The following is a 22,331-nucleotide window of genomic DNA, read 5'->3' on the forward strand; positions in this document are numbered from 1 at the left end:
TCAGGAGGATATCTGCTTAGTCTCTAAATGAGATAGAAAGTCATTGGAGGGTTTTGAAGCAGAAGGATAACAGGATCTAAGGTATGTTTTAAAATATTTATTCCTGTTGCTGTGGGGAGAACAGCCTTGAGAGGTTATTGCAATAGTTCAGATGAGACTTGATGGGAATAAAAAGGGGCAAGAAGAGGTAAGACTCAGTATATGTTTTATTTTTATTTATTTGGCTTTGCTTTTTATCATGGAAAATTTTAAGCAACAAAAAACTATACAGAATAATACAACGAACCACTTTATTTCCATCACTCGGCACAAAACTGAAAATCTTCAGTATTATTTTATAACAAATACCAAGTATTATATTGTTTCCTGGATTCAGGAAGCATTTTGACAGTGCTGCTAAGACTTGATGATGTTTTTGGTTATAGGACATAAAAAAAAGAAAAGAATTAACAATTACTCCAAGGATTTTGGCCTGAGTAATGAGAAATATGTAGATTTCACTGAGATGGGGCAATCTCTGCAATAATACAGTATTTGGAGGGGGGCTGAAGGAAAACAGGTATTTGGTTTTGTCAATAAGCTGTAGATGTTCATAAGAAATCAAAAGTTAAGAAACCAAGACAGAATTTGGATATATGATTCAGGAGTGCAGGTAAAATGTCAAGACCAGAAATACAAATTTGGAAGACATCAGCATACTGACAAAATATAAAGTCACAAACTGGATAAAAAGAGATCTTCAAAGCCTGAACCCTGGGGCAACCCAATATTCACAGGTCAGGGAGATTTGAAGTGAAAAGTATAAGCTAAAAATGAGTGGCCAGAGGGATTAGAGTAGAACTGGGAAAGTGTGTGTAATAGAACTCAAGGGAATGATAAGTGTCACGAAAGGGGAAGTGATCAAATATGACAAAATTTGCTTACTGCCCAAGTAATCTGAGGACTGGGACTTGACTATTGAATTTAGCAACATGGAAGTCACTGGTGAACCTAGATAAGAGCAGTTGTTTGAACTATCAGGGACAGAATCATGATTGAAATATGAAGTAAGGTATTGGGGTGAAGTTAGACAACTCAAGGAGATTTGCTCTACAAGGGAATACAGAACAGAGTGGTAGAGGAGGGAGAAATGGGACTGAGGGAAAATTTGTTGAGATGGAAAATACAACTGCATGCTTGTATGTTAATGGACATGATCCACCAGAGTGGGAAAAAAAATGATAATGAGGGGAGAGAAGGAATAGCTGAAGCTTTGTTCTTTTGTTTAAAGAAAGGATGGGATCCAGTGCATAAGTGAAGTTTGGCCTTATTTGTTAAGAGTATGGGCAGTGTTTTATAGAAATTTGAGGAGATATATGCTGAAAGACACATTGGGTAGGTAGGTCAGATGATGATGATGGTGATGAGGATGATGATGAGGATAATTATCACCTCTGAACTTTATTTTCAGCCTCTTTCCCATATCGTCTCTGAGTCCACACTCTTCTGAGCCCCTCCATTCTGCCTATATGTAGTGACTTCCCTGGATCCTTTGCTTCAATTCCTTCAATTAGTTCTCATAGCAATTCAGAAAGGTATAATTCATCTTCCCTCTAGCCATCATACCGGAGAGACCTTATTCCCATCTTTCACATAACTAAATGCACAAAAGTCACACATCTGATGAACAGTAGTACCATTTTCAAATCCAGCCATTTAGACTTATGTTTAACCATTATAGGTTATGGGACCCACACTCTACCTATGTATAGATTGGATATAGACTTCCATTCAAAAGACTTTGTAAGTTATTATGCACATGTCTTTATATAGAAATTTTATCATATTTAAATTTAAGAACATTCACATTTTTTTTCACAGTAGAGTGAGTGATCCTAACTGTATTTCAGAAAGATAACTAGAGATGGTGAGGAGGATGGATTAGAAGGCAAGAAGCTATTGTCAGAGATCAGACTGGTGATGATGAAGATGATAGTGTAAAGGGGGCATAGCTGAGCTGTGGCCGAGGTAGACTTGACAAGATAGAATGACTAATGGCAGAGCTGAGAGGCCGGGAGGAGTAAAATATGACTTGGGCTTTTTGTTCCGTCAACAGGATGGAAGGTACTAACATATACCAAGAAAAGAGAGGGAAATATATTTAAGGAGGAGACAGTGAGTATGGTTTGGGGCAGGGTAAATTTAAGGTGGCTCCAGGAAATCCATATGGCTACACGAAGACAACTGGGCAAGAATCATTACCTCCAGTTTTCTTAGCTGCACACACTGAGATCCAGAGACCACCAGGCTCATTGATAAGGTCACAGAGTTAAAGAGCTGCAGATGAGACTAAAACGAATGCCTACTTCTTTTTGATAATGAGTGATTTTAGGGAACATAGGCTATATGTGTACTATGTTTATTTTTTTCACTTTAAAGTCAGGTCAAAAGAGAAACTTAAAAATGATATACTTTATTGCTGTGGACTAGAAAGGAAAGCATTCTGAGACACAGCATGAACGAAGTTGTACTGTTCCTTCCCATTATCATACTGCCTTAAAGACCACTCTGGCCAGCCCAAGCTATACTGTCCCTTTTGGATCCTGATGGGTTCCTAAAGATAACTATGAGTTTGAAGCACTCACACACTGGAGCGACTAGACTAAGCCTCACACTTGAATCCTGGCTTCTCCCCATACTCTTTCTATTGGTACCTCAGTTGACACTGGAACACTCGAGACAGCCATCTATTTCATTCTTCTACAGATGAATGGTGAAGCCAGGATTAGTGCGAACTCCACTCTGTGAATAAGTGGGTCCCACGAGGGCACTTACCATTTATCTCTGTCTTTCCCTCTACTTCTCCCTGTCGCTTTCTTTTTCACTCTCCCTCTCTACTTCCCCCAAGCTGCCACCCCCCCCCCCAAATATTCTATCTATGTAGATGCATTAAACAGGTTACATTTCCCTTGGCTGGTAAACTTTACAGAAAGTGAATGCAGTCCGTATTCAAGGATGAAAGAAGAAACCCCTGCCTACCAATGGGGGTCCATTGGTTCTTTATAGGAGGAGGTTTAATATGGAAGAAAAGATGTGGATCTGAGGACTCAGCCAAATCAACAGACCGATGTTTATGTAGACCCTAGCTGCCTTACCAAAATCTTCATCTCTTGAGGAGCCTAATGATGACATTCCATCTTTATGTGAGAGGCCCAGTAGGTTTGCAGAGCACATTTGTAAATAGGTATTGTTCTCTACAGAATTTTGGGATTTGGTAACACAGTGTTTCTCTGAAGCAAACTGAGCTTTTATATGTTGATCTCTTTGGCTGCCTGTAATTGGCAATACAGAAAACCCAAACGTTGATGAGGAGAGAAAGTAAAAAATGCCCAAGGAATAGAATGGAAAGGTCTATTAAGAAAGCTGCCTTGCTTTTTTGATTCCTTCTTTTTTTTAAAGTTTTTATTAAATTTCAGTTAGTTAACATACAGTGTAATATTAGTTTTGGTGTCTGATTCCTTCTAAGGGAAATGTTTACAGAGTGGCTTTATGCTTTAGTCTTTTTTTTTTAAAGATTTTATTTATTTATTTGACAGAGAGGGCACAAGCAGGCAGAAGGAGTGGGAGAAGCAGACTCCCCACTGAGCAGGAAGCCTGATGTTGGACTCAATCCCGGGACCCTGGGATCATGACCTGAGCCAAAGGTAGACACGTAGCCGACTGAGCCACACAGGTGCCCCTATGCTTTAATCTTAAATAAAATTTCCCAAACATTGAACATGCTTATATTCAAATGTACTTGCTCAACTGTCAATAATTAATGATGTATAATAATGATACGAATCATACATGGATTCAAATAAATATTTCAAAATGCCATTTCAAATGATAATGCAAACTAGATATTATATGAAAACCCTTCTGTTATAGCACATCTAAAATGCTGGGTAAATTATTCAAAACTTTTTTTATTTAAAAAAGTGGTTTTTATCTATAATATACTGGCAGCAAAATAAGAGAATTATCATGGCGAGAAAGCAGACCTGTGGAGCTGGTATTTGCCTGAGGGTATGTGCCTCTCAATAGAAGTGTGGGCCTGGGAGTTTTAGAAACCAATAGGAGAAGAGAATAGGAAATGAAGCTTGCAGATAAAGTAGGGTGTACGGTCTGATTAGAGAACCTCGCATCAGCCAGGTTCCTAAAAGAGCAAACCTCAGTGGGTGAACTAGAAAATGAAATTCGCCTCCTGAGAGAACTGGAGAACATACAATCTCAGCTTAGCTTAATTGGAAACAGAACAACAAAAAGTCTGAGAATTCCTTACCACAAGTCTGCATTTACCCATGTGAGTTGATGTGTTAAAAATGGCAGAAAAAACAAATGTTATCATATTTAATGTACTTTCTCATAAGCAATAAAATATCAACATGAGACTGGTATGGACCAAATAAAACTTAACAAAATTCTGGTTTAACATGCTCTCATTTTGGTAAAGCACATCCTCCCATAAGACTGTTCTTTAATACTTGGTGTCAAAAATTCCCTCAGAGATGGCACCTGGGTGGCTCAATTGGTTAAACATCTGCCTTCAGCTCAGGTCATGATCCCAGGGGTCCTGGGATGGAGCCCCGCATTGGGCTCCCTGCTTGCTAGGAGCCTGCTTCTCCCTCCGCCTCTGCCTGCTGATCCCCTGCTTGTGCTCTCTCCTTGTCTCCCTCTCTCTCTCTGTCAAATAAATAAATAAAATCTTCAAAAAAAAATTCCCTCGGAGAAATTTCTTTTCTTTTTTTTTAATTTTTATTTATTTGACAGAGATAGAGACAGCCAACGAGAGAGGGAACACAAACAGGGGGAGTGGGAGAGGAAGAAGCAGGCTCATAACAGAGGAGCCTGATGTGGGGCTCGATCCCATAACGCCGGGATCACGCCCTGAGCCGAAGGCAGACGCTTAACCGCTATGCCACCCAGGCGCCCCATCTCGGAGAAATTTCTAAGAATTAGAGTTAACAATCAAGAATCACCCATACACAAAAACAAACAAGCCCTTTTGAGGAAGAATCAGCAGAAACAAGTCACTGAATTAGACTCACGAAGACAATAGATATTAGAATAATCAAACATGGAATACAAAATAAATAAGTTTAATAAATTTAAAGAAATAAAAATAGATATTGCATAGTTTATTCTTTTATTAATTTATGTTTTTATTTGTTTAAATTTTTTATTTATTTGAGACAGACAGACAGACAGTGGGGGGCAGGGGCAGAGGGAGAGGGAGAGAGTTTTAAACAGACTCTGAACTTGAGCACAGAGCCTGATGTGGGGCTTGATCTCACAACCCTGAGATTACAACCTGAGCTGAAACCAAGAGTTGGATGCCTAATTGACTGTGCCACTCAGGTGCTCTCACAATTTATTCTTATAGAAAAAGTTGGGATTTATCCAATATCAAGGTTAGGCTTACAAATCAAACTTCAAAGTCTTAAAATTGTGAAATATTTCAAGTAGAAAGTGTTGAGAAAAATCAAGAACAGTGATAGATTGTAATCTTGAAACCAGACATATACAGAAGATGTTTGCCTACAAGTGAAGAAGTGAAAAGAGGAACAACATGGGGGGCCTGGGTAGCTCTGCTGGACTCTTGATTTCAGCTCAGGTCATGATCACAGGGTCCTGAGATCCAGGCCTGCATCAGTTTCCACACTCAGCTTGGAGTCTGCTCCAGATTCTCTCTCTCCCTCTCCCTCTGGTCCTCCCCCACCCACTCTCTCTTTCTAAATAATAAATAAGTAAAATCTTTAAAAAAGAGAGAAACAAAACATTTCTAACAAATATTAGATACTCTTGTATGACGTTTACATATGCAACCTAATTTAATCCTAACAAAAACTTTGAGAGCTAAGTGTTATTATTGACTCTTTATTATACAGTAAAGTCAGGCTCAGAGAAGTTATATGGTTTTCTTGAGATCACATGATGTCAATGACAGATTGGGATTACAACCTGGCCACTGTGGTTCTTTCATATCCAATTCTATTAATACACAGCCTAATTCTATTCTGTTTATCATTTTGAAAATCAAGGAAATAAAAAAAAAAAAACACCTGGTTACTATATATTCACATGCTTGTCTTTTTTCAAGGAAGTTTCCTATAAATGACTTTATCTGAGTCTATAATCAATCCTACTTTAAAAAACACACACAAGCCATGGAGATATATTATCTCTGCATAGTGATGAGTGATGGGCAGAGCTGAGATTCCACATGGTCTCCAAAGCCCCTACTCAAATCTCCTGCAGGTGCGTTTAGGCCACTGTATACATCTAAAGAGATGGAAGATTAGGTCCTGGTAGCACCTACCTGTTGTCACCTTCTCTGGAGAAGAAGACCGTGAAGGTTTGAATGTTCCCTTTTGCTTCTGCAGGTGGGCGCCAGCTGAGACGAACGAACCGACTGGAAACCAACACGGGGACCACATCTCTGGGAGCAGAAGGGAGGACACTGGAGCTTGGGATAGCTAGGAAGGAAGAAGAGGAGGCTGTCAGAGGTGGTGGTGTCATGGGTGGGAAATGTGCAAGAAGGCAAAACAGACCTAGGAGCAAACATTGAATGGTCCATTCTGAAAGAAGGAAGAAAAACAAGGGAAAGCAAGCAAACTGTAAATGGAATCAAAGAGATATTAGAATTTCTTGGAGCTTATCAAAGGGTGGCTAACTCATAACATATATGATTCTACTGCATATATGTCCAATTTCCATTACTCACGGGATTCATAACAATTAAAAAATGTTCTGTTTAGGCATGACACAGACAAACATAGCCATGGATAAATGCCTCAGGTAACCAAGCAGTTACTATAAAACCTTATTCCACTCAGAGCCTGTTTATCCTGCATTAGATACAATTGAAAGGAACAGCAAATCACAGTCGATGGAAGCTAACCACAAGTAGAAAGAGCTCTTACAGACTACCTGCTAGAAAGGGGCTGACAGAAAAAGAATTCTACCAGACATAAAGATATACAATTGTCCCAAGCTTGTCGAGCATCGCTGCCTGGATGGCAAAACTTAACAATTGTTATTCACAGGAATAAATCATCCACAATTGAAGGACTCGTTTTTTAAATATTTGGGGGCATTTACAATCTATAATAGAATTTTCTATTAAATGTGTATATTCATAATTCATCTTCTTATTTTTTCAAGTTCCTAAGGGTAGGAAACATATGCTTCATTTTGACAGGTGATTTCTAACCCCAACACACAAGAAGCCATTTGCCTACATTTAATCTTCAAACTGGCTTTTGTGGGCCATTTTCTCTAGTTCTTATCAAAATTAGTCTCCATCCTTGCATTCACTTTCTCCAGGGCCTGGCTCAGTCGCTGTTCTTACTGTGCACTACACTCCTGTCGGCTGGAAAATCCACAGGGGTGAGGGCAGCTATCTCATTTCCCCATGGTTCCAGAAACATTATCAATTGACAATACATACCAGTTACAAAGAGAAAGAAGCTTTCAAGAACTGCAGAAAGCTTTCAAAGTTATTTCTTGCTCCATATATTCTTAGCCAACTTCTTCATAGGTCAAATTGTCCCTTGCATTTTTGGTCAACAAATCATTGAAACAAAGGGTAGACCAGCAGCAAGTTAGTCAATCTTTTGGGCAAAGTGGTGAAGAGGAAGAAAACTGATGCCTGGACACGTAGCATCTGTCTCAAAAATCTGGGTGATGTTAAGCCTCTTGACAAAAAACCTGTATTTCCACACACCATGGACATCTCAAACTACCCCCCCCGCAAGCCCTTCACTGTCCACTCAGTCTGCTTCTCCTCCTGGATACAACTCGTTGTATCTGTGCTGTCCTCGCAACTGTATAGCCCAGAAACCCAAGAGGCATCCCCTACCCCTGACTCTCTCACTCATCCTTTCTAGGATTCCCCTCCTGGACATCTGGTAAATCTACTCCGTGTTAGCTCCACCACCGAACCATTATTCCATCTTCCTAGAACTGCCACAGCTGTCTCAGCTTTCTCCAGCTCCCCTGCTTTCCTTCCACTCATCTCCCTCAAATGCATTCTCTGTACAGACAGCATCCTGAATAAGCTTGTAAAAAGACACCTCTGGTCATATTACTCTACTCTTTATTTATCCTCAGGGAATCTCCAAACTTTGAAATGGGCCTACTAGCCTGGCTCCTGTTTATCACTTTTCTTAGTTTGGCTTCCTCCACGAGGAGGCTCTAAAAAGCGGACTTAAGTGCAAATAGTTTCTTTGGAAGGTGATCCGAGGAAGGGATCACAGCAGGGAAAGAAAGCTAGAAAAAGTGACTTATCTGGCAGTTAGCACTGCGGGAAACTGGACGGCAACTCCACGGGGGACTCTGCGGGCCAGTGTGGTCCGGCCTCTAGGTTATCTGTCTTGAAAGAAGCAGGCTGAGGTATTTATCCACCACTCCCCCTGCCACTGATTGAGAGTGACTCCAAGGGCCATCCTGCCTAACAGCCTAGTGTGTTCCTGTGGCCAGAAAAATACCACTCTGGGGAGAGGCTTACAAAGTTTCCACAGTAAGCAGCATCCATTAGCTCTACTCACCCCCCAAAATATTCAGGGCTGGCCTATCCAATGCCAGCCCTTCTAGGTACAGAGGAGTCAAGGGCAAAAAATAGATGAGGGCATTCCTCATGAAGATCACATGGAGGCTCCCTGGATTTTCTCCCCTCCCCCCAATCAGATGAGGGATGTGCTGAGTTCATGACAAGGTTTGAGTGAGAACATACCACACAACAGCATGAACACCTAATCTTCACACCTGTGAATGACAAGAGGATCTGGAGGCTCCCTGGCTTTTTGCTGCTCACACGAAGCAGGCTTTCCCCATGAGGTTCCACGGGCAGTTCCCCAAAGGCTTCCCACAGCAGCACCCACTCTAACAGACCCATCTGGTCCCCCTAACTCCTGCTGTCCCCCTTCCCTGAGTCTAGTGTTAGTGTTATTTTCTCTGGAAAGAATGACCCAAAGTATTTGCAAAATATCCAACAGATGATAGTTAATATCTATAATATTTAAAAACAAATCCAAAAATCAAGAAAAAATAAAGAATCTTATTTTAAAGCAGGGTTCAACCTGACAGTAAAAGAAATGTGCATTAAAATAAAATCTAAAAAGTCTGTCAGAATAAAGTGTATTAGGAAAAAAATCTGTCAGAGTAGCAAGACTTTAAAGAATGTTAGTATCTAGGGTTGGCCAGGATGTGACACTCTCTTACACTGTCAGTTGAAGTTTGTAAGAGGACAGTCTTTTTGACAGTTAATTTGGCAAAATCCCTTAAAATGAAAAATATTCATATCATCTGACCATTCTCGGGTTTATAAATTTATCATCTAAAACACCCCAAGCAACCCCTTTAGCCATGCATCCTTGCAAAATCATAGCTCATTTTCTCAAAATGTAATACTGACACATTTTGCCAGCTTAAAGCAAATGCGGTCATTATTAGATTTTTTTTTCTTTACAAAACATTTTCTAAAAACAGAACGTGATCCATGAGGACTTGTAAAAATCTTCTGAGAATTCTCAAGAAGTTAGACAAATTAGTTTTAAAAGAACAGGAGAGAAATTTCCAATTCCTTTCCCCCCCAAAGCACCTCACTTAGAGATGGTATCACAGCAGAAATGAGGTGGTTTGCCCACCTATTCAGGGGCTGCCAAGAGGGAGAGCAAGGGGAGTCTGCACACGGATGCTTTCCTCCTCAGGCTTCCAGGAGTGCCTTCTCACAGAGCCAGTCTAGACGCAGATGACACAGATAAAGCTCAGAATAGAATTAATCATGGACTCTTTTACCTCAGTTTTAACAGCCCTCGTATGAAAAGGAACAGACACATTTTTAACAAAGGGATGGCTTCTTTCTTTATACAGGGAATTAATTTTGTTCTTACTAATCCTCCATGCTTTCTCTCAACAGTAACTCCTCTTCACATAAAGTCTCAATAAGGAACCAACCAGGACTTTTTTTCTTTGCTCTTGGAGGCCTAATCTCCAGTCTGGCCCTAATCTCCCTGGCCCATTACTGTTGCCATGGTTACAGCTTCTTTATCTGTTGTCATGGAGAAGAGGCGAATTTACCATACTATAACAGCCTTTTTTTTTTTTTTGTAAGAATCTCTTTACAAAAAAAAATTATCATAGTAAAATCCAGAAAAAGGAAATGATTTCTGAAAATACTAAAAATTCAAAGAATAGTTTGGAACTTTGGTTTCTAAGCTACTAGTTACTACTACTACTACTACTACTACTACTACTACTACAACTACTACTACTACTATTTTATGATGTCAGTGCAATAGCCTTGGTAACAATTACATTATTGTTTAATTTTTCTATAAAGCCATGTCCTGTCTAGATACCAGAGTTTGTTTACCTTAGAAATTTACTATATAATGTTTACAGACACTAATTTTTCCCTGAGCTTATTAACTGCCTGACCTCCATTCCCTCTGAGGCACATGAATGATGATAAGACTTCTTTGCAAAAACACAAAAATATTTAATTTGCATTAAACATCAAACAACCAATAGGCTTATTTCCTTGTCATTCCCCATATTGTTAACTAAAATACTATAAATGCAGCCACCAGATCAAGTAGATGTTTTATTCACATCATCTCTTTATTAGCCTGAAGATTTAAGTAAAATATAAATAGGTAACATCAGGGAAATTAAAGGAACATTTAATCGTTCTCAGGGTAAACTTTATTTCTTTTCCCTTTGTATTTTTTTCTTATCATTGTTCCCTTGACCCTAAACTCTAGCTTTTAATTGTCTAAACGAAGAAGTAGGTAAAATTTACATTTTGGCTTAAAGTTTTTATAGTTCACAAAGTAATTTTGCAAACTTACCAAAAAGATGCCTGGCTGTATATGATTGAAATTACAAGAATAACAATTTTTTTCCTAAAGTTTCATGTTATTTTCAATATTCAAAATCATGGCTTTCTAGCTAGTATATTAAGAACTTTAGTAAAACTAAGAAATGTGAATTTGAAAAAAATAATGATTTGAAACCACTTTTTATTTTAAATTAATATAAGATAGCAGTTAATGATCTCCATAATATTTCATTAAATCTTAATCTTTACGTAAAAGAATTTATTGGGTTAGTTTCTAAAATGGAATAATCAATATTTATTGAATGTCTATCAAGTTCCTACTGTTACGCTTGAAGTGAAGAATTATTTTAATTGCTTCTCGGCCTTTTAGCAAAGATCAAGTGTAGTATCTGTTCTTATAAGTTTAATATCTGATACGTCCTCTATCCAGGACAACGTATTCAATGGGTTTTTGGAGCAGGGTGATGGAATAGGACCTTGCCCGGTCCATTGTGCACACGGACTTGGTATTGCAGTATTTCCAGGAATGGTGCACCCCCACAAAAAAAAAATAATATTTTTAAACTGTGGACCTTTCCCTAAGAGAGTAGGGAACTATTTTTAAGACAGAACGTGTATACATTTAAGACAATTACTAAGACTGAGGTAGTCTCTTATTTATAAATAAGTTCCATCCTAAAGTTTCAGTAGGGTGTTTGTTTAGAAATCAGAATACATTTTCTCACTAAATCATTTCTATTCTGTTCCCAGAAACCTATTTAATTTATCTTTTACAAACTATCATAGTAGTAGTGGTATGGAATTGGATCCTACATGTACGAATTTTCTTTGGTAAATCAATTATGTATCCAATCATTAATCCACTCAATATCCATGGAGGGATTACTATGTGTAAGGCATTGTGTGAAGGCCTTTTTAAATCCATCTCCCAATTCCAGAGAGGAAACCCAGTTCAGCCATTGATAATTCTCCCTGCCCCAGCTTCACTGACAAGGACCTATCTCTTCCCACTTCTTACATTGCTTCTCCCATCCCAGTTCTATGTTCTCAGTTGTCTTGGGCAAGGGTAAGCCTGAGAAGGGCACGGGGGAAGGTCTCTGGGGTCACTGACTGTAATCGGTTCCATGAAGACCTCATGCTTTCGCCTCTGCCACTTATGTGGGCTGCAATGCGAGCTGGAATACCTCCCTCCATCTGTCTGCTGCTCTGACCTAGGCTTTTCCTTCAGACCTCTACTTAGATGTTACCTCACTGATTCCTGCCCTGGCTTAGGAGTCTCTAATTCTGAACTTTCACAGGAATAGGAGAAGTCCCCTCTGGAAACTTCCTACACTGAACTCTAACGGTCTAGACCTTTTTTTTTTTTTTTTTTTGGTATCCTACACCAAATTATATTCTCTTGGAAGAGTAGAAGCCAAGTCTACATGGTTTACCAATCTAATCCCCAAATCCAGTACTGTATGTTTAGTGACGTCCCAGGCATCCAATACATTCTTGTAGTGTTAGCTCAATGAAAGGTATTGCAAAATTGTGAAATTATAATGTTGAGACTTTGATTAAAAAATTCCCTCTCAGAACCCTCAAAAATGGGTATTTGCTATTATGTAGTGGGAGGGGACTGAGCTATTACTACAAGCTGGTCATGCTAATCATTATTCTGCTAAAAAATTACAAAGAAGATTAAAAAGCTAAACTCTGAGGAAGGTTCCAAGGGAATGTAGATTTATGATGAGACTACTTCATTTCAGACCAAATGAGAGGGGGACATATTCCTAAAATCCAATTACATGCCAAACAATGTAGAAGATGTGTTCATATAGGAATAATTCCTAAGAGAAATAATGGTTTCATTAAGAAGCAGAGCAGAAGCCTCAGAAGTTTGAGCTGACCTATGCATCCAGAAAAGAACCTGGGAATCTGTTATAGGAAGTGCGATTCTTATCCCCAAAGCATATATCAGAGAGAATTGCCAGGACAAGGTTGCATGGTAAGAAGAATTACCTACGGCCACACAAAGATATAAGATGAAAAAAAAAAATTCTAGAAGGTATTATCATATCAGCAGAGATAACTACATCTCTCAGGGTTTGAAGTCTTTTCAAAAGACAAAATAAGAGGAAAATAATATCTGGTAACCTGGTCAACCTACACATGTGTGAACCAATTATATTCTTTATTTTCACTTTGTTTATTTAAGAAAGTACCTTTTAAAAGGGTTTTATCCAAAATGGAGCAGACCTCAGGCAGCTTGGGAAGGTGGCTAGTCCATCATTTATGTAAACTGGTGGATTCGACTAGAAAACTGCAATTAAATAGATGGGGGTTGGCTCCCTGCTCTGTTACTCTGTGACTATGTGACTTGGAAAGCTATTTAGCTTCTCTGAGCCCTACACTCCACATTTAAAAACTGATCCAATTTATTTGACATGCAGGGTTAAGTGATGATGCAAATTGTGTTCAAGGGCTGCTCACAGTACCTGGCATATGATATATATACTCAGTGAATGGTTATTGTTATTTATTTGTCTTCAGATCCAGAATGCAGAAAATCTGCTTCTGCTGGCCCGGTTTCATGGTATCTGGTTGGAAATCTAGGATCGCTAGTGGAAGGGCTTTGGGAAGGATTTGGGCTAAATCTGATAGGTCAAGTGAGTTGAGGACAAGCATGCTTCTTCCATGCAAGGATAGGACTTGGTCAGCTCAATATCTCTCCCTGTTTCCTTTGTCAGGTAGAGAAAATTCATCCTTTGTTTTCCCTCTTTTGTCATCCCACATCTCTACTTTAGCAAGAATGTACTTCATTTCAGGTTTCTTCTCTCTCTGTATTTTCTTACTAATCGTTGTACCCTTCCCATCTGTCACTATTCAAGAATTGTGAGGCCACCTTTAATCATCTCTCTCATCAATGTCTCTTCCTGGCATCTTTTACCAACTGTAGGAAAGCTCCGCTTCTACCCCATCCCCAGCTCCCTTTGTTTCCATCTTTCCCTTGAGTTTATGTCATTGAATTTCTAGTCATTATTTATCCCTTCTCCATGCCCAGGGACCTCAAATGTGCCATTTCAATCATTCCCCTGTCACCAGAGCTTCCTCTAGGGATAAAGACTGACAAGCTGTGACATCTCCCCTCCCATCTCTCATGTGCCTTTATCAACATTCACCTTATCCCAGCCATATGGCGCTTTGTCCCGGGCTGCCATGCAATCCTCTTCTCCAGCCGTGAAGAACATCTAAAGAACACATGCACTGCCGCTACAAATCAGCATTTAGGTAAGCTTTAAGAAGCAGTGTTTTTTCATGTGATTTCCTTTGGTAATAAGGCACTACCAAAATAAAATAGCTAACAATCTGTGTTGTTAAGAAAAAAATAATTGAATCAGTGCTAGGTAGTCTTAATTTTTTTTTTAAGTAACTGAATTTTTCTGGTAAGAAACTCAAGTAAAAGTAAGTTGAAAATAATACAAATTAAATAGGAAGAACTAGAAATTTAAACTACTCTCTTTAGTAATGTAAATACTATTAAGAACTGCTTTTACTGTTTCTGGATACTAAGTCACCCCTGCTCAAATAAATAAATAAATAAATAAATAAATAAATAAATAAAGCTGCCATCTCGTTTGATGGCTCAGTGAGTTCTACTAATGGCAAACTTCCAATTCTGTCCATGGGATTTAAAATAAAATACTTTATTTAAAGTTATTGTATAAGTGTACCCGTGGAAATGCTCATTGCCAGGATGGGCTAGTTTCAGTATTCTGAAATGTCTCTGAGAATCAGAATTTCAGAACAGCCCACTAACCACATGCCATGTTTCTGGTAGACAAGAAGAGAAAGAGTGTGGGAGGCAGCATCTCAGGCCAGGAGTGCATTGACAGGGCATGGAGGTTTATTAAGCATCCGTGTGCAGTATGCTAGGTTCTAACCCCCACATACTCATCTTCAAATTTTATAGCCTCCAAAACATATTAAAGGGAAATAAAAAAGAATAAAAGAGGATATAAAACGAAGATAAATTATTACTTATTCCAATTAAGTTAATACAAGTCGAGCCTTATATCACCACTATGAAGCCACTGAAAAACTATGGGGGGGGGCACAGAATGCATATGAAAGATGTTTCCTAATCCGGTTTCTTTTTGAGTTCGATACAGCAGAGAAAGAGAACGAGAGAGAGAGGAGAGCACGAGCAAGAGAGGCAGTCCGATTCCATTCTAGTGCCCTTTCTGGGAAGTGGCATGATGAGCATGGAGAACTTGCAGCTACAGTTGAGTGATCACTCACATAAACTCACCTTTTTTTTTTTTCTTTTTTAATGTACTGAAGTAAGGAAAATGATAATAAAGCTGTAAACCATAGAAGAGGCTTAGTGGCCTGAACCAAGCACTCATACTTCAAATCCATTAAGTAGGCAAACAAAAGGAATAACCATCAGAGATGACTGATTAAGTAATAAAAACAATTATATAATCGTAAATTGTGGCTGTGAATCAAGTTCCAGTAACCTTTTTTGGTCACTCTAAATAGAACATTCTTAATTCCTACTGAAAAGATGGGTCTTTTACAAAGTCTTGTATGATTTTTTTAAATAATCAATACATGTGTTGATTTACCCAAAGGCCCATATCAATTTGAATTATGGTTGGTAAATCTATCGAATAATTCCAAATATAACATAGGGCATGTGTTATTTTGAAATACAGGATACAGGTATTCAACTATGATAATAAATGTATGTATTTCAAGTTTGATTCTTGGTTGCTATTATAACTAAAGCAAAATATATGTTTAACCTATATTCACATTTATCACCATCAAGAGGTGTATGATGGATAACATTTTTTTTTTTTTTTTCTGGAGCAAAGTGAAAAGAATCCTAGGATTGCAATTAGAACGGAGGCTGTATTGTCTTTCAGTCAGCAGCTCGACAGATAACTTCTAGGGTAAGGTAGGTTGTAAGATTGCTACCACTAGGGTTCTATCATGCTGGGAAGCAACAATATCTTCCACCTTTGTCTCTTTCTCTTGTTTGTTTTTCTACTTATTTATTTCTCTCTTTCTTTCTCTGAAGTTGATTCATCCAAATTTGAGACAGAATTTGGAACCCAATGGCAGCTTCACAGTCCACTTTGCAGTTCTCTTTTTTTGGTAGTGCTTTATCTGGCTTTGGTATCAGGGTAATGCTTGCCTCACTGAATGAATTTAGAAGCTTTCCTTCTTCTGTATTTTTGGGCAGTATGAGAAGAATAGGTATTAACTCTTCTTTAAATGTTTGGTAGAACTCACCTGTGGAAGCCATCTGATCCTGGACTTCTGTTTGTTGGAAGTTTTTTGATTACTGAATCAATTTCATTACTGGTCATCAGTCTATTCAAATTTTTTATTTCTTTCTGGTTTAGTTTTGGGAAGTTATATGCTTCTAGGAATTTATCCATTTCTTCTAGGTTGTCCAATACGTTGGTATAAAAGTTCGCATATTATTCTCTTATAATCTTTTATATTTCTGTGGGGTCACTTTTTTTCTCCACTTCCATTTCTGATTTTATTTATTTATGTCCTCTTTGTTTCTCTCTCTCTCTCCCTCTCTCTCTCTCTCTTTTTTTTTTTTTTTTTTGATGAGTCTGGCTAAAGGTTTATCAATTTTGTCAATCTTTTCAAAGAACGAGCTCCTGGTTTCATTGAACTGTTCTACTGTTTTTTGTTGGTGGTGTTATTGTTGTTGTGGTGGTTGTTATTTAGTTTCTGTTTCTTTTATTGCTGCCCAATCTTTATTATTTTCTTCCTTCTGCTAGTTTACTCCCTTAGGTACAGGTTACATTGTTTACCTGAAACTTTTCTTGCTTCCTGAGGTAGGCCTGTATTGCTATAAATTTCCCTCTTAGAAAAGCTTTTGTTGCATCCCAAAGATTTTGGTCCATTTCATTTTCATTTGTTTCTGTGTATTTTTTGACTTCCTCTTTGATTCACTGTTTAATAGCCTGTTATTTAACCTCCGTGTATTTGTGTTCTTTCCAGATATTTTTCTTGTGATTGCTTTCTAATTTCATAATGTCATGGTCAGAAAAGGTGCATGGTATGATTCCAATCATTTTAATTTGGGGAGACTTGTTTTGTGGCCTAACATGTGATCTCTTCTGGAGAATGTTCCATGTACACTTGAAAAGAATGTGTTTTCTGCTGTTTTAGGAAGGGATGTTCTGAATATATCCGTTAAATCTATCTGGTCCAATGTGTCATTCAAAACCAGTTTTCTTGTTGATTTTCTGTTTGGATGATCAATCCATTAATGCAAGTAAGGTGTTAAAGTGCCCTACTATTATTGCATTACTATCAATTATGTTTGCACTACCTGCTTTATGTATTTGATTTCTCCCATGTTGGGTGTATAAATATTTGTAATTGTTAAATCATCTTGTTGGATAATTATATGTGTCCTTCTTTGTCTCTTGTTACAGTCTTAGTTTTTGGTCTGATATCAGTATTGCTATCTTAGCTTTCTCTTTACTACCATTTGCATGATAAATGCTGTTCCATCCCTTCATTTTCAATATGCCTGTGTCTTTAGGTCTGAAGTCAGTCTCTAGTAGACAGCATATAGATGGGTCTTGCTTTTTTATCCATTCTGTCACCCTATGTCTTTTGATTGGAGTGTTTAGTCCATTTACATTCAAAGTAATTATTGATAAGTATGTACTTATTGCCATTTTGTTACTTGTCTTATGGTTGATTTTGTAGTTTTTCTTTGTTCTTTTCTTCTCTTGCTCTTCTCTCATAGTTTGCTGACTTTCTTTAATGATATACTTGGATTCCTTTCTATTTTTTGCATATCTATTACTAGTTTTTGATTTGTAGGTACCATTAGGTTTATATTTAACCTCTTATGCATATAGCAGTCTATATTAAGATGATGGTTGCTTAAGTCTGAACCCATTCTTTACTCTTCCCTACCCCCCACTTTTTAGGGATATGGTGTTATACTTTACCTCCTTTCATTCTATGAATCCCTTGACTGATATTTATAGCTATACTTAATTTTACTGCATTTGTGCTTCTTACTTTTCTTACTCCTGCTTATCATCTTTCCTTTCCACCCAGAGTCCCCATTAACATTTCTTGAGAGCTGGTTTAGTGGTCATGAGTTCTTTTAACTTTTGTTTGTCTGGGAAACTCTATCATTCCTTCTATTCTGAATGACAGCTTTGCTGGATAGAGTATTTTTTATTGCAGGTTATATTTTCTTTCAGCATTTTGATTATATCATGTCACTCTCTTTGGGCCTGCAACTTTCTTTCAAAAAATAAGCGGATAGCCTTTTAAGGTTTTCCTTGTAAGTAACTGTTTTATTTTCTCTTGCTGCTTTTAAAATTCTCTCTTCATCACTACTTTTTGCCACTTTAATTACTATGCCTTTGTGTGGACTTCCGTGGGTTGATTTTGTTGGGGTTCTCTGTGCATCCTGGATATAGATTTCTGTTTCCTTCTTCAGATTTGGGAATTTTCCTCTATTATTTCTTCAAATAAATTTTCTGCCCCTTTTCTCTCTCTTCTCCTTCTGGGACCCCAAAAATACAAATGCTATTATGCTTGATGATGTTGCTGTGTTCACTATGTATTTTTATTTATTTTTTCTTTTTCCTGTTCAGCTGGATTGCTTTCCATTATTCTGCAGGTTGCTGACCCATGCTTCTGATATCTCTAGTCCACTATTTATTCCATCTAGTATATTCTTAATTTTAGTTATTGACTTCTTCATCTCCGATTGGTTCTTTTTTATGTTTTCTATCTCTTGTTTGAGAGTCTCCCTGAGGTCCTCTACTTTTTCACAAGGCCAGTAAGTATCTTTATGGCTATTACTTTAAATTCTTTATCAGACATATTACATAATCTCCATTTTGTTTAGCTCTCTGGCTGTGCTTTTGTTCTGTTCTTTCATTTGGGACATATTTCTATCTCATTTTATCTAACTCTCTATGTCTGTTTCTATGTTAGGAAAGTCAGCTATGTCTCCTGCTCTTGTAAGTAGTGGCCTTATAAGAATTGGACCGGTGGTGCCCTGCAATGTCCCCTGTTTGCCAGAACTTACCAAAGTGTCTCCTGTGTATTGTGTGTATCCTACTTTTGTGGCTGAGCTGCTTTTGTCTTCAGTCCACTCATTTGCAGTGGGTCTTTTGCTAGTTATGGGCAGGGTGTGGTTCCTATAGTGGGTGAGTCTGAGGCCACCTTGGGCTTCAGTTGAGTCAGACAAGGCATTTGCCAGAGATGTAGGAGCACTGGATTGTAAGGCACTTTCCCTGTGTTGTCTCCTGAGAAGCTTTAGTAGGTGGATAAGGCCTGGAGTCAGACCTGATAGGTGCACCCAGCCCACTGTGGGGCTGCAGTGGGACTGGTATGTGTGGTTATCATCCCCTCTCCCTGGGTCATAAGTCACTCGGGAGTGATTCTGGCCCACTGGGGCTGCTTGCACACTGCCAGGCTTGCAGCATTGCTTTGAAAGGGCTCTGGCTAAGGACGTATTGGAGAAAGTAGGCCCACAGGAGAATGCAAGGGTGGGGTATGAAGCGCCACACAAGTTCTGCATAGGTCCACTATGGGAGGGGTCCTACAGCCACCAGAGAAAACTCCTGCCCAGGCTGGCATGGAGGCAGTGTGTCTGCAGAACAAGGGTGGGGTGTGCTGTTAATAAGTTAGGTGGAGAGCATTTCTGCTATGCTGGTTCTGGCAATACATATCTGTATGTCTCAGCTGGGGGGTTAGGGAGGGAAATGGTGCCACCAGAACTTTTATTCTTAGAGAAGTCTGCCAAAGATCCCTGCCCTTCCAGCACTCACTCTGAGATTAGTAAATAAATCTCCTCCATCTATACTCCAGGCACTTTTTGAACTGCAGCTTTTGTACTATATCTCAGCAGGGCTGTTTGTTGTGCTGTCTCTTTAGAGGCGGGACTCTGCCTTCCTGACTCTGCTTGCTGATATTTAATGTTTCTGGTGTTAAGCTCCACTGATTATTAGGCCCCTCTGGTTTTCAAAATCAAATGCTATGGGGATTCACCTCTCCCATATGTGTCTCCAGTGCCTGGGATGCCAGACCGGGGGTCTGGTCTTCTCCCTTCCCTGTGCCCATAGCATCCTTTCCTCCCATGGACAGTCCCATAGATCCATTTGGCTCCTGACTGCATCTCTGCCTTTAGACCCTTTTTAATGTGGACTCTTTTCTACATTTAGCTGTGGAGAGTCTGTTTTGTCAGTCTTTGGGTAGTTTTCTTGGTTATTTACGTTGATGTGCATGCTATCTAGTTTTGTCTATGGGATGAGGTGAGTTCTAGATGGTCCTACTCGATCATCTTCCCCAGATGTCCTGGTCCCAATGCTGTGGTTTTGTTTTTGTTTTTTGTTTTCCCATTTTGACAAACATAACATGGTAATGGGGGATGTTAACAGTGGAGACAATGGGTGAAGGGTATACAGGAGCTCTGTAATATCTTCACAAATTTTCTGTAAGTCAAAAATTATTCCACTATATATATAATTAAGAAAACAGGAGGAGCTGTGGCTTCAATTGTAGTTGATAGATCAACCCTAATGCCCTTAGCACTTTTTGTTTGTTTGTTTAATTTTAGCTGAAAGTAGACTCCATGAAGACATGTGACAAAAGGAAGCTTATCTATTAGGAGTGCATCATTTCATTCTGAGTGAAGAATTAGAAAAAAAATAAACAAGGACAGTGTAAACTTTTAGGATTCTTAGTGTGGTCAGACCTAACATCTATCGGTCAGTGAGAAAAGATTAATTCTGGAGGGTTGAAAGGGATACGCACCACACTGACTTCCGAACATGGGCTCGAGAGACAAAGCATTCAGATTGTGGCCATCGATCTGGAAATTGTCATCCCACCCAGAGTACTTATGATTCATGCTGATGCTTCTGTATCACCTGGCACCAGTCTAGGTGTGTGTCCACTTTGTATTTTATTCTAGGAAGTAATGCATTGGATTCCAACTAGATTCTTGTTTCATTTTTCACCTATTTAGCAGCTAATAGCTAATAAAATTAAAGAGGACAGAATGGAAAAACAGCCTTGCTTAAGTGGACACAATAAATTCCCAGAGAGCATGGACCTAGCTAATCACCACACTTGTCATGTGGGGAAATTCTCAGGTAAGAAGTTTGACATTTGTACTCAATTGGTTTTACAGGCACCATACCTAGGGTGGCTCGGTGTTCTATGTGCTTCCCTGAGAAATACCGAATATTTGATAAAGGATGCTAAGAAAAAGTAATAATGACCAAGGCAATAAAATTCAAAGTTATGGGTGGGAAGTTTGCTTTTTGTAAATGCATAACCATGGAGAGAACAGAGGGGAGAGGGAATGAGGAGAATAACTTGTTGAGGGAAGCCTAGGAAACTAAAATTTATTGAAGGGAACACTTGTACACCAATGACTCAGGTGAAAAGATTGAATAACCAAAAGAATTAATAAAATCTAGGCAATTAAAATAATATTTCTAAAAACTTATATATCACAGATCTTGCTAGTCCAGAGTAAGAATATCACAGATCACTGAAATCTAGGATGAACTTCCAGATAACTTAATATGCCCTTTACATATGGCAATTTATGATTCCAGCATATCTATAAACTCCATTCTGGTTAGCAATTTCAAATTCTTTCTCCTCCAAGGCCTTTTTCCCATTTTTGACTATTAGCAGTTATGATAAATAATACTAAATTTCACTTCACACTTACTCATATTTGCCCCCTGCTTCATGCATCTTGGCTCAAAAACATAGCCTTAATTTTGTTTTGTTTTTTCTTTTTAGAGGATACCTACCTGTGTCTATTCTTACTCTCTTACTTTCCCATCCCTTATATTCAGATAATTTCACCATTTTTAGCTGGTTATATACCACAAAATAAGTCACTAGGCAATTTCACCATAATTTTGTCTCCATAATAATCTCCTCTAAAGAAAGCTATAGTTATCAACTCAATATCAACGAGTCTGGCAGATTTTTCTCTAATGGAGGTTTCACCAGGGACCGTGCTATATAAACATTTGACTGACTCTCATGGTACTGATTGCAAAATTTAGGGATGTATATTAAAAATGTCATAAGTTATCTTAATGACTTATTAGGGAATTTCCTGTGTCATTTCCACTCTGAAAATCCATTATATGCTATGAAATATATTTATAACTCATGCTAAAATAACCACTTCTAAATTTTGAGTAGATACTTGGAGTGTAGGGTACTGGGATCTATTGGATAAATCAATGACCACATTCCATATTCTTCTTGGTTTTATACATTTTTATAAAACTCCCCTCTCAGACCTTATCTTTCCAATCTTAAAAACATAATCCCAACTCCCTCTATTACTGCACACTGACATTTTCTTCCTCTTTTCCCTTAGCATGTATTAGTCTTTATACAAACCCCATTCCCCTCTATTGATTATATTAGCTTCCCT

General features: G+C 38.4%; 1 protein-coding gene and 2 non-coding genes across 3 annotated transcripts in view; 1 reads left to right on the forward strand and 2 right to left on the reverse strand.

The window, feature by feature from the left end:
• LOC148108471 (netrin receptor DCC-like) overlaps window positions 1-22,331 on the reverse strand; it is a 253,929-nt gene that overhangs the window by 11,627 nt on the left and 219,971 nt on the right. The window contains exon 5 of the mRNA XM_087869706.1: window positions 6,341-6,497. Within this exon, the coding sequence (XP_087725832.1) occupies window positions 6,341-6,497 (157 nt within the window). The remainder of the gene's footprint in view (window positions 1-6,340; window positions 6,498-22,331) is intronic.
• Window positions 8,704-8,806, reverse strand: LOC123787591 (small nucleolar RNA U13). Its single transcript, XR_006778291.1, has one exon. It is a non-coding gene; the product is annotated as a small nucleolar RNA U13 (small nucleolar RNA).
• LOC123787569 (U2 spliceosomal RNA) lies at window positions 11,215-11,404 on the forward strand. Its single transcript, XR_006778272.1, has one exon. It is a non-coding gene; the product is annotated as a U2 spliceosomal RNA (small nuclear RNA).

The sequence above is a fragment of the Ursus americanus genome, chromosome 19, assembly GCF_024610735.1.
Source record: "Ursus americanus isolate L20-20 chromosome 19, mUrsAme1.1.p, whole genome shotgun sequence".
Lineage (NCBI taxonomy): Eukaryota > Metazoa > Chordata > Mammalia > Carnivora > Ursidae > Ursus > Ursus americanus.